General features: G+C 34.3%; 1 protein-coding gene across 3 annotated transcripts in view; it reads right to left on the bottom strand.

The window, feature by feature from the left end:
- Window positions 1–13,242, bottom strand: part of IPO11 (importin 11) — a 298,239-nt gene that overhangs the window by 143,718 nt on the left and 141,279 nt on the right. For all 3 annotated transcript variants that reach the window (XM_036887802.2, XM_036887801.2, XM_036887803.2), the window contains exons 23-24: window positions 11,081–11,160; window positions 10,568–10,648 (exon numbers count right to left, since the gene is read on the bottom strand). In XM_036887802.2, the coding sequence (XP_036743697.2) occupies window positions 10,568–10,648; window positions 11,081–11,160 (161 nt within the window). The remainder of the gene's footprint in view (window positions 1–10,567; window positions 10,649–11,080; window positions 11,161–13,242) is intronic.

Genomic DNA, 13,242 nt, shown 5'->3' on the forward strand with positions numbered 1-13,242 from the left:
CTTGCCATGGGAATGAAAGAGATATCTAAGCTGGCCTGTGCATACAGTAAAACAACAAATTTGACTGGATCTATACTATTGGAACTCAACCACGAATTAGGAGAAGTGCAAATTGTAGCACTCCAAAATCTTACCACTACAGACTATTTACTGTTAAAAGAACATAAGGGATGTGAACATTCCCCAGGAATGGGTTGTTTTAATTTGTCTGATTTCTCTCAGACTGTTCAAGTTCAGTTGGACAATATCCACCATATCATAGGTAAGTTTTCACAAATGCCTAAGGTGCCTAACTGGTTTTCTTGGTTTCACTGGAGATGGCTGGTAATTACAGATATGCTTTAGTTATGTAACTATACTCCTATTATGTTAATGTGTGTACGCAATTTAAGTAGTAGCTTAAAACCTATACATGCTGAAGTTACTCTACAAGAAGATATGTCAAAGAAATAATCAATCTTCCCATGTTTTCTTCCGCCTGCTACTTCTATAGCTTTTCTTCTTCCTTCCTAATTACAACCCTTAAATAGAATTCGTGCCTCATATCAAATTTACCGAGTATCATAATTCTTCCAAGTGGTAAAGATACCTCAAGACAAATGCTGGGCATAGAAGCTACAGGGCATTAATATGCAAAGAAATAAAAAGCTAACCATTTCAAACAATAAGGCTTCTCTCTCACTTACCAACTTTACATTTCCCTGTATGGCCCCGGAAGATGACTGGTTAGCCAGAGACGGGTAAGATTCCTCAAGGGAGGAACAACCTAAGACAGGCACAGTCGCAGGGGGGTCATCAGGTTAGAAATTGGGGATCAACAGAGTTGAGGCTTGGAACCTCACTCCCCCGTTCTGAGAGAGGTCTTCTGCATACGTGGACGTTTTATTGCCCTTGTCTAGCTTGGATTAACACATAGTCTACAGGCACACACCTGATCATCTACATTTGCTCTCTTACAACACTAAACTATGTTTTCTACGTTTATCTTGTATCTACCTACCACTTCAGCATTTTATTAAAAATAATAATAATAAAGAGAGAAATGTGGTATCCGCATATAAATCAAGTATAAAAACCAAATGAGTATTCATATTTGAACTGACTGTTTATAGTTCATAATGCATGAGCAAAACCGAAAGTTTCTGTGATGACTGCCCTTGTACTGTTCTCTATGTAACTTACTCATTATGTAAGAATTTGTTCTCCATGTAAGAACTTCTTTGTTATGCCTCAGAAGATTGGAGACTGACGAAAATTAGGCTTGGGGTGGATTAATGATTGTGCATTGAGCATTGACTCCCCTATACAGAATTTTATTGTCGTTAATGACCATTTGATCAATAAATATGAGAGATGCCCTCACAAAAAAAAAAAAAAAAGAAAGAAAAGTACAGACTTCCAATGGTAAAATAAATAAGTTACCAGGATGTAATGTATAGCATAAGGAATATAATCAAGATATTGTAACAGCTTGGTAGGGTGATAGCTGGAACCTAGAATTATGTATATAAATGTTTTATCACTGTGTTGTACACTTGAAACTAATGTAATGTAATACTGTGCGTCGACTACCCTTCAATAAAAAATAATTATCTAAAAAAAAAAATACAGTCTGAACACATTATTAGATGATCAATTTTCAATTCAAGTATTTATATCCCATTAATGACCTCTTGTTGGCATACTGAGAGAAACTGGTTCAATCTGTAACTTATGTCAAACATTACAAATATTTTAACATATATTTTGAAAGTAACTGATTTGTGCTGAATCAACAAAAAAATGTCAGGTACAACCGAGGGCCAAATACTGATACTATCTTTTTACTTCAGAAGAAAAAGGAGAAGCAAATTTTTGTTTTTATAGTATTGTCAGGGTAGTGTTGTACATCATGTGAATTTGGAATTCTCCGTAATAAACAATTTTTAAATGATTGTGCTATTCTGGAAAGAAAAAAATACAATTAATTTTGTATTTAATTTTAGAATGTTCTATCATTATAAAAATCACCTGCCTTTCAAAATTTTAACTAATGTACTATTTAAACATTTATTTAGAAGAAATGGTCTAAAAATAGAAAAATTTGTTTTGTTTTTCTTACAGCCAAAGATCTTAGCAACCAAATAAATTACTTGTCTTACAAGAATAGCAGCCTATTTTTCCCTAATGGGAGATTATATAATTAAACAACTAAATTATATTACATAATTAGATAAAAATAGCCAATACTATATTAGCTGATTACATGCTAGGCACTGTAGTAAGTGCTTTGTAACACATAAAGCCCATGTGTTCCTTACCTCAACCCTAGGAAAAAGGTAAAGTTTCACTCCCATTTTACAGATGAAAGTAAGGAACACAGATTAACTTGCTCACCTCATACAGTTGTGAAGCAGCAGGGCCAATATTCTAATCCTGGCAGCCTCACTGCAGTCCCCAGTATTATTTGCTCTACTAAACTGTTATACTGCCTCTAATTATATTATTTTGCAAGAATATAATTAAAAACAAATAGAAGGAAGAAAGTAAACAGTCTCCTTAGGGTATTTAATAAAAGCTTGCCTCCCTTTCCAAATGAATTTCACGATGTCCACTCCATATGGCTCAGAACAATTAATCTTTCAACAATTAATTTAATAATACTGCAAAAAAGCAGGAGGAAAAAACACACTACTGATTCAATTTTTTTCTCATTATCCCTCAACAGACAATCCTCACAGTATTTTCTCTCTTCTTAGTCTTGTTCACTTACTGGCAGTATTTAAAACTGTATTAGCCTAATCCACCCTATTAAGGTTGCCAGAATTAGCAAATAAAAATATATCATAAGCATCAACCCTACCCTTACTCAACTTTTAAGACAGTTTCTATCTCAGCTCCTCCCTGAAAAATGTTCTCTGCAAAATGCTGGTAGAATGACTACATCTATACTCCCAGAGCAACATGAGCAAATAGATATCAATGGTTGCCAATATGAAGTATTAATGAAAAAAACATGGGGAACTTCTTAAAAAGAAATAATAATGGAGGGGGAAAAGATGGAGGCTTTAGAACTGAGGCAAAAACCTCCTCCCAAAATCACATAGAACATGAAAATACAGTAAATACAACGAATCCTGAAAGAGCAACCTGAAGACTACAGAACAGACTGCCTACATCTGGGGAAAAAAAGAAGATCTCACAGTAAAGGGTAAAGTAGAAAAGCCACAATCTGGCAGGACCCAAGCCCTCCCCCCACTCCAGATCACAGGTGGGAGGAAGAGAACAGAGTGCGATGGAGTAGAAGCCCAGGACTGCTGAACACCCAGTCCTGGAGATCTGCTCCAGGAGCCCAAACCCACATTACATGGTGCTTTGGACATTAGTGGGGTTGGAAAGCAAAGACAGGCAGAAAACTCAGAAAGACTGAGATTCCAGCTGCTTGTGGAGAGCAGGTATGCACAAATGGCCCCCCACTAGGAAAAAGAAAGGCAGGCACTTTGAAGGACTTCCAAGCAGCAAGGGCACTAAAAGGGCAAGAATTACACAGAGCTCACTGCTCAGGAGAAAGGGCAGGTGGACAAAACCTTCCCGGCATGCTCAGCCCAGCAGGCTACGATTGAGCTTAAGCCAAAGAGGGCTTAGTGAAACTGAAATCACCAATCTTCTTTAATAAAGATTTCAAAATAAAAGTCATAAACATGCTCAGGGAGCTACAGAAAAATATTCAAGACCTCAGAGAGGGCATCAACAATGAGAGAAGAACTTTGAAAAATACAATATCTGAAATGAAACATACAATGGAGCGATTTAAAAGTAGATTAGATGAGGTAGAGAAGATGGTAAATGAAGTAGAAATTAGAGAACAGGGAAATAAAGAAGCTGAGGCACAGAGAGAAAAAAGGATCATTAGGAATTAAATAATAATAAGAAAGCTGTGCAACCAATTCAAATGGAACACTATTCACATTACACTGGTACCAGAAGAAGAGAGACATAGCGTTAGAAAGTCCATTTGAGGAAATAACTGTTGAAAACTTCCCCAATGTGGGAAAGGGAATAATCAGTTAGGTCAGGAAGTGCAGAGATCACCCAAAACAAGGAACCCTAGGAACACAATACAAAGACATATAATAATTAAAAAGGGGAAAATCAAGGACAATAGAAGAGTTTTAAAAGCAGCCAGAGAGAGATAAAAAACCACTTATAAAGGAAACCCCATCAGGCTATCAGCGGACTTCCCAGCAGAAAGCTTACAGGACAGAAGGGAGTGACATGATATATTTAATGAAATGAAACAGATGGGCCTGAACTAACACTCAAGATTATCATTTAAATTTGAAGCAGGAATTAAACAATTTCCAGAGAAACAAAAGTTGAGGGACTTCACCAAGATCAAATCATTTCTACAAGATATTTTCAAGGGACTACTCTAGACGGAAATGCTCTTAGGCCAAAAAGGTGTCACCAGAGAAAATAAAACCATAGTAAAGGTAGCAGACCAACTAATTACTAAGCAAATGAAAAATTAGGTCAACTACTCAGAAAGTTAGTCAAGAAATAAAAAGTACAGAATATGATACCTAATTGATAAAGAATGAAGGAGGAGGAAGAAGAGGGGAGGAAAAAAAACAACCTTTACACTGTATTTGAGATAAAGTAGTAAGTGTTTTAAGGTAGACTGTTAGAGAGTAAGGAAGCTATCCTTGAACCTTTGTTGACACAAAAATAAACACTACAATGGCAATAAGTACATACCTATCATTAACAACCCTAAATATAAATAGACTGAATATACCAATCAAAAGACACAGAATTGCAGAATGGATAAAAAAACAAGATCCATCTATATGCTGCTTACAAGAGACACACACTTCAAACCCAAAGACATACACAGACGAAAAGTGAAGGGAGGGAAAAAGATATGTCATGCAAATTACAGGGAGAAAAAGCAGGAGTTGCAGTACTTATATCACACAAAATAGATTTCAAAACAAAGAAAGCAACAAGAGACAAAGAAGGACATTACATAATGATAAGGGGTCAGTACAACAAGAGAATATAACCATTATAAATATCTATGGACCAATACTGAAGCATTTAAATATGTGAAACAAATACCAACAATTAAAGGAGAAAATAGAATGCAACACATTCATCTTAGGAGATTTCAACACACCACTCACTCCAAAAGACAGATCAACCAGACAGAAAATAAGTAAGGAGACAGAGGCACTGAACAATACATTAGAACAGATGGACCTAATAGATATCTACAGAACACTCCATCCAGAAGAAGCAGGATACACATTCTTCTCAAGTATACACAGAGCATTTTCCAGAATAGATCACATACTAGGCCACAAAAAAGAGCCTCAAGAAATTTAAAAATACTGAAATTATGCCAACCAGCTACTCATATCACAAAAGTATGAAACTAGAAATAAATTATGCAAAGAAAAAAGAAATCCAACAAACACATGAAGGCTTAACAACACGCTCCTAAATAATCAATGGATCAATGACAAAATTAAAACAGAAATCAAGCAGTACATGGATACAAATGAAAATAACAACTCAATAAACCAAAACCTGTGGGAAACAGCAAAGGCAGTTCTAAGAGGAATGTATATAGCAATACAGGCTTACCTCATGAAATAAGAACAACCCCAAATGAACAGTAAACTCACAATTAATGAAATTAGAAAAAGAAGAACAAATGAGGCCAAAAGTCAGTAGAAGGAGGGACATAATAAATATCAGAGCATAAATAAATAAAATTGAAAAGAATAAAACAATAGAAAGAATCAATGAAAGCAGGAGCTGGTTCTTCAAGAAAATAAACAAAATAGATAAACCCCTAGCCAGACTTATCAAGAAAAAAAGAGAGTCTACACACATAAACAGAATCAGAAATGAGAAAGGAAAAATCACTATGGACATCATAGAAATACAAAGAATTATGAGAGAATACTATGAAAAAGTATATGCTAACAAACTGGATAACCTAGAAGAAATGGACAACTTTCTAGAAAAAAACAACCTTCCAAGGCTGACCCAGGAAGAAACAGAAAATCTGAACAGACCAATTACCAGAAATGAAACGAAATTGGTAATCAAAAAAGTACCTAAGAAATATCTGAAACAAAATCCCTGATTCAGCTGGCTTCCTGAGTGAATTTTATCAAACATTCAAAGAAGAGCTAATACCCATCCTCCTTAAGTTTTCCAAAAAGTAGAAGAGGAGGCAAACACCCCACCAAAAAAGAAAATTACAGACCAATATCCCTGATGAACATAGATGCAAAAACACTCAACAAAATATTAGCAAACCAAATTCAAAAATACATCAAAAAGATCATCCATCATGATCAAGGGGGATTTATTCCAGGGATGAAAGGATGGTACAATATTAGAAAATCCACCAACATCATCCATCACATCAACAAAAAGAAAGACAAAAAACAACCCAATCACCTCCATAGATTCAACAAAATTCAACATCCATTCATGATAAAAACTCTCAACAAAATTGGTACAGAGGGCAAGTACCTCAACATAATAAAGGCCATATATGACAAACCCACAGCCAACATCATACTTAACAGTGAGAAGCTGAAAGCCTTTCCTTTAAATTCAGGAACAAGACAAGGATGCCCACTCTCTCCACTTTTATTCAACATAGTTCTGGAGGTCCTTGCCAGGCAATCAGACAACACAAAGAAATAAAAGTCATCCAGATTGGTAAAGAAGTTGTTATACTGTCACTGTTTGCAGATGACATGATATTGTATATAAAAAACCCTAAAGAATCCACTCCAAAACTACTAGATCTAATAACTGAATTCAGCAAAGTTGCAGGATACAAAATTAATACACAGAAATCTGTTGCATTCCTATACACTAACAATGAACTAGCAGAAAGAGAAATCAGGAAAACAATTCCATTCACAATTGCATCAAAAAGAATACAATACCTAGGAATAAACCTAACAAAGGAAGTGAAAGACCTACACTCTAAAAACTACAAGACACTTATGACAGAAATTAAAGAAGATAACAATAAATGGAAACACATATACTGTGCTCATGGATAGGAAGAATTGTCAAAATGGCCATCCTGCCTAAAGCAATCTACAGATTCAATACAATCCCTATCAAAATACCAACAGCATTCTTCAACGAATTAGAGCAAATAGTTCTAAAATTCATATGGAACCACAAAAGACACCGAATAGCAATGCAATCCTGAGAAGAAAGAATAAAGTGGGGGGGATTACGCTCCCCGAATTCAAGCTCAACTACAAAGCCACAAGTAATCAAGACAATTTGGTACTGGCACAAGAAAAGACCCATGGACCAGTGGGACAGAGAGTCCAGATATAAACCCAAGCATATATGGTCACTTAATATATGATAATGGAGCCATGGATATACAATGGGGAAATGACAGCGTCTTCTACAACTAGTGCTGGCAAAACTGGACAGCTACATATAAGAGAATGAAACTGGATTATTGTCTAAATCCAGACACAAAAGTCAACTCGAAATAGATAAAAGACCTGAATGTAAGTCATAAAACCATAAAACTCTTATTAGAAAACACAGGCAAAAATCTCTTGAATACAAGCATGAGCAACTTTTTTCTGATCACACCCCCTAAAGAAAGGAAAACAAAAGTAAAAATGAACAAATGGGACTACATCAAACTAAAAAGCTTCTGTACAGCAAAGGACACCATCAGTAAACCAAAAAGGCATCCTAAGGTATGGGAGAATATATTCAGAAATGATATTTCCGACAAGGGGCTAACATTCAAAATATATTAACTCATGTGCCTCAACACCCAAAATCTAATAACCCGATTAAAAAATGGACAGAGGATCTGAACAGACACTTCTCCAAAGATGATATTCGAATGGTCAACAGGCACATGAAAAGATCCTCTACATCGCTAATCATCAGGGTAAGGCAAATTAAAACCACAAGATATATTACCTCACACCAGTTAGGAGGCTAAAATCCAAAAGACAAGAAACAACAAATGCTGACAAGGATGTGGAGAAAGGGGAACCCTCATACACTGTTGGTGGAAATGTAAATCAGTTCAACCATTGTAGAAATCAATATGGAGGTTCCTCACAAAACTAAAAATAGAAATACCATTTGACCTAGGAATTCCACTCCTAGGAATTTACCCGAAGAAAACAAGATCCCTGATTCAAAAAGACCTGTGCATCCATTATGTTCATCGCAGCACTATTTGCAATAGTAATAGTCAACATTTGGAAGCCACCTAAGTTTCCATCAGTAGATGAGTGGATAAAGAAGATGTGGTACATGTACACAATGGAATATTATTCAGCCATATAAAGAAATCCTGCCATTTGCAACAACATGGATGGAGCTAGAGAGTGTTATGCTCTGAAATAAGCCAGGCAGAGAAAGACGATTACCAAATGATTTCACTCATTTGTTTTGTGTAACAATAAAGCAAAACTTAAGGAACAAAACAGCAGCAGACTCACAGATGCTAAGAAGGGACTAGCGGTTACCAAAGGGAAGGGGTTGCGGAAGTTGGGAGAAGGGAATTAAGGGACACTATAATTAGTAATCACAATATAGGTAGGTCACAGTGATAGCAGTACAGCATGGAGAACACAAGAAATGACTCTATAGCATCTTACTACACTGATAGCCAGTGACTGAAATAGGTGGTGAGGACTTGATAACATGGGTGAGTGTTGAAACCGCAATGTTGTTCATGTGAATTGTTCATAAACTTGTATATCAATGATACTTTAATAAAAACAAAAAAAAGATAAGAAATAATAATGGTCTTATATCCTACTTGAATTTTCAAAAAGTTCACCAACTTATTTTGAGATATCTCTAATCCAAAACCAGTATTTACATAACACCGAATATGGACTGGTTGTTTACTTGCTTCCTCTCCCTTCCAAGAGAATGAGTTACTTAACAGAAAGGGTGGTTTTCCTATCACCTATGCCTGATAGAAGAAAGCATTGAATACCAGTACAATGGGTTAGCAAACTATTCCCACAGCTTATGATTTTGTAATTAAGCATTAATGGAATATAGTCACACTCATTTATTTACATGACACCTATGATTGCTTTCAATTTACAACAGTAGATATAAATAGTTGAGACAAAAACTGTATGGCCCATAAAGCTAAAATATTAAGTTGGCTTACTCCGGACCTATATGGTGAATAACTGAATAATCAGCAATGATACTGAAGGATGTAACCAATTTAAAAGTCAAATTGACTTATTCACATGGATATCTGGGGTATTATATGTGCACATACACAGTGTATAATAAATGTCTGAAGAACAGCACATTAAATATAATACTGCAAAGTTCAAGCTGATGATTACTCTTACTAGATGCAAAGCAACTATCATACTGGTTATGAAATAGACTTTACCATCTGCAGAAACTTTTAGCGACTTAGTACTCCAAATACACTGTGGATTACTGCAATGATTATTGAGATTAGTTAAATACATTTCTTACAATGAACCTATTGGTCAAACACTTTTTCATTTCACTGAGATGAAATCAGATTTTTTTTTTTAAGGATCTAAAGCAATACCAGGATTTTCACATAATAAATACTACTTTATGATATAAATATTTCATCTAACCAGTTCACAAATCTGACTCAGTACTTAGCAAAGAAATTAGAAAAGAAAAACAAAAAGAGAGATACTTTTAACAGCCACACCTCACAGTCCATACATAAAACACATACATATACACACACATATATGTGTAGAGACATTATATATTTATATATACTTATGTTTATATGTACACATATACATTTTACTGATACTACTTATATATTTAATATAGATATATAAAGAATATATACAATGCAGTCTGTTAGTTCCTAATTATATACAATTATATACAATATATAAAGTTAGTATATACCTTTAATCTGTAAAGATATAATTCATAATGATTAACTCAAGTATATTGTTTTTAATAGTATATATCTTTAATCTGTAAAGATATAATTCATAAAGATTAACTCAGCCTACTGGTGTTTTCTTATAACTGACATATAACATGTTAGTTTCAGGGATTCAACATAATGATTTGATACTGGTCCTTAATTATGCACAATCCACACAAACTTGTACCTTCTTAAGTTTGTAACCAACCCAACTTTAAAGTATCCAATTAAAATGGAAAAATTTTGTACCAAAAGTAGGCTAACTGGAGGGCTGAGAAGTACTATATGTCACCAGCCTTTAGATAATTTATAAAAGTTTCTAAAGCTTTGCTACATGAAGATAGGTCTCAGGATTTGGAAAACCTAGACTGGGTCCCCGTGTTGGAAATGAGGATTCTGTATTTTAACATCCTCAGGTGATCTGTATGGGCATTCAAATTTCAGACCTGTTGTCCAGACCAACTGAATACTACTAAAAGAAAATACCTAGAATTACTCTTCCCTTTCTTACCAATCATCAAAACCCAAATGAAAGCCCAATTTTTAAAAATACAGATGGAAAACTTATAATAATCATCATTTAAAAGATGGCAATACCTTAAGCACTTGAACTTGACCTTCTGTAGTAATTTCCTTTAGCAGCTCACAAAAGGACTGACAAAGACCTACTGCATATGTCTGAAATTCAATCAAAAGTCAAAATATATAATCTGAATATATCTGCAATATCAAAAAAGGCATAAAATTCAATTTGGGACTCAGAATCTAGTTGAGAATTATATCCTAAAGGTCTAAGAATTTAAAGTTTCTATTAGAACTCAGGAAAAGTAAAGAAAATAAAAATACAGTTTATTGCTATAATGATTTTTTTGTAGAAATATAAGAATATAGCTTATTTACATAGCATATTTTCCGAGTTAAATAAAAATTCATGCAAATGCATCACATATGCCCTGCAGGGGGCAATGCATATAGAATATTCCCCACCACCTTAAAGTGATAGATCAATCTTTTAAATTTTGAAAAAGTCCTTCCTACCAAATGAGACAATCAAAATAGTAACTACATAAATTTTTACAAAGCAAAAACTGTACTGCAGAAACAACATACCTGTAAAAATTCTGTTGATGATAAAAAGATATAGCCATTGATGATCTTAAAACAGGTTCTGAGATTTTCTGAACTTAGTTCTGTCAATAAATTTATTTTAAAAAGGACAAATTAAAAAATTGTTTGAAATTGGTTTAAATAAAGTGATTTATTTAAAACTAAGTTATATATCTGTCTTTATAAATCTTTTCTGAGTGCTACGCAGACTTTGGTATACAGATAACTGTAAAAACTGGCATCGGCCTATAACATAATGGTTTCCCATACACTTCCCACGAGTTAAAACAATTCAGAAAAGTATTTTAGGCTCCTTTTTCTTCCTTTGACAAAAGAACTACATAACCATTTGAACCCACATTTCATTTCAAACTAAATTTCTAGTGCATGGCAAACACCATGCAATTGAACCATTTTACTATCATATTTTGATATCTGCCTTAAATGGTTTCTGCTCAGTAAGCATTTATTGAGTGTCTAACTCTGCTGGCACTACAAATGCTACCTACCTACTTATGAAAAGAGTCTCTGTTATACTTCAATAATTAGATATTTTCAATTCTTGGGCTTTGTTCTTCAAATGTGCTTCCCTATAAAAACTGTTTACACATGAAAAATGTTCTTAAAAATGTAATTACCAGAAAACCATAGAAAAAGGATATTGTTTTTAGCTATTTCTTTTCAAATGCAAAGTAGAAAACTATATTTTGTTAAAATCAACTCTGATCAAGTATTCATACCATGTTATTTTACATGGCTCACCACATCTAATAGTTATACAATAAATATAGATTGTATGTACAGAACTATATAGATTGAAACATGATTCCAAAATATCATCTCTATCTGAAATATGCCATTCTTTCTTGCTAATACTTTAGAAATTATTTTCACTTGCAAAAGACAGATTAAAAAAAAAATTTCTGGAAAAACCTTGGTCTAGACCCTGGGTTCTTAACTCACATCCTAGCAAAGTGAGAAGACATTCTATTTAGATGTAAATTTCCCATATACTTTCAAAAGAAAATGACAACACTACCCCTAGTTCAAAAATGTCTTTTAAAGGCATAAGTATACTTTAGGATTTAACAGATTAGTTTAAAAAACAGACATGGATGGCACAGAGACTGACCAACTTACTACCATGCTAATGAAAGACATAAAAAGAAATGGTAAAGGCTATCATTCAGGTATTTTTCATAACAGGGGTAAGACAAATCACAGGATAAAGGGATAGGCCTTATGAAAAATTCATTGTCCTTTCACAAGGAGAATGTGCACTCAAGTCTGGACTTGTGTACACTGTTTATCAGACCAACACTGAAGAGCACACTGTTCAGCAGCACTGTGATAAATAAAGCAGAAAGGCCTATATTTAAGTGAAAACTCAAAATGACTATACTTCAAGCATGTCAGGGACTGTAATTTCTAAATCATTGTCATCTAAAATTTTATCAAGATCCATGATGAAGGAAATAATATTTAAGAAGGATCAATTTTTAAAACCATAGTATTGATCTCTTCTTACAGATACTTTTGAAAACTGTTTCTGGACTAAACTATACAAAGCAAATACTCAAGTGATTAGATCCTTCATACTGCTTTCCATGACTCTACCAAACCAAAGATAGCTTTTACTAAACTTTCTAGGGCATGCTATCACCAGCAAATATTAAATACTGATACTAAAACCGTCCTAAAATTAGTAAACTTACTTATTTTATGATGTACTAAATAGTGTTCATTATACCCAAGAGCTCCTAATGAGACTCTGAAGAAAAATTATTGTCTGGTCTTAGTATAAAATGGAGCTATACTTCAACCATGCAGTAGATCTGTATTCATATTCAGACTGAATAATTTAAGTCAAATGTTCTCAACCAGGGGCAATTATGCCCCCTAGGGGACATCTGGCAGTGTCTGGAAACTTTGGTCATTACAACTGACATTATGTGGGTTGAGACAAAGGATGATGCACTAAACTTCCTTAATGCATAGGACAGCCCCTCACAACAAAGAATTACCTGGCCCAAAATGTCAACAGTGTTCAGACTGAAAACCCCTAATTTAAAAGATCAAGCTTTTCTTTCAGGCTGTGAGAGCACTCTGAGGCAAAGCTGTGCCCATCAAAGTATCGAGTTACACTGTTGTGCATTTATCATTTA

The sequence above is a fragment of the Manis pentadactyla genome, chromosome 2, assembly GCF_030020395.1.
Source record: "Manis pentadactyla isolate mManPen7 chromosome 2, mManPen7.hap1, whole genome shotgun sequence".
Taxonomy (NCBI): domain Eukaryota; kingdom Metazoa; phylum Chordata; class Mammalia; order Pholidota; family Manidae; genus Manis; species Manis pentadactyla.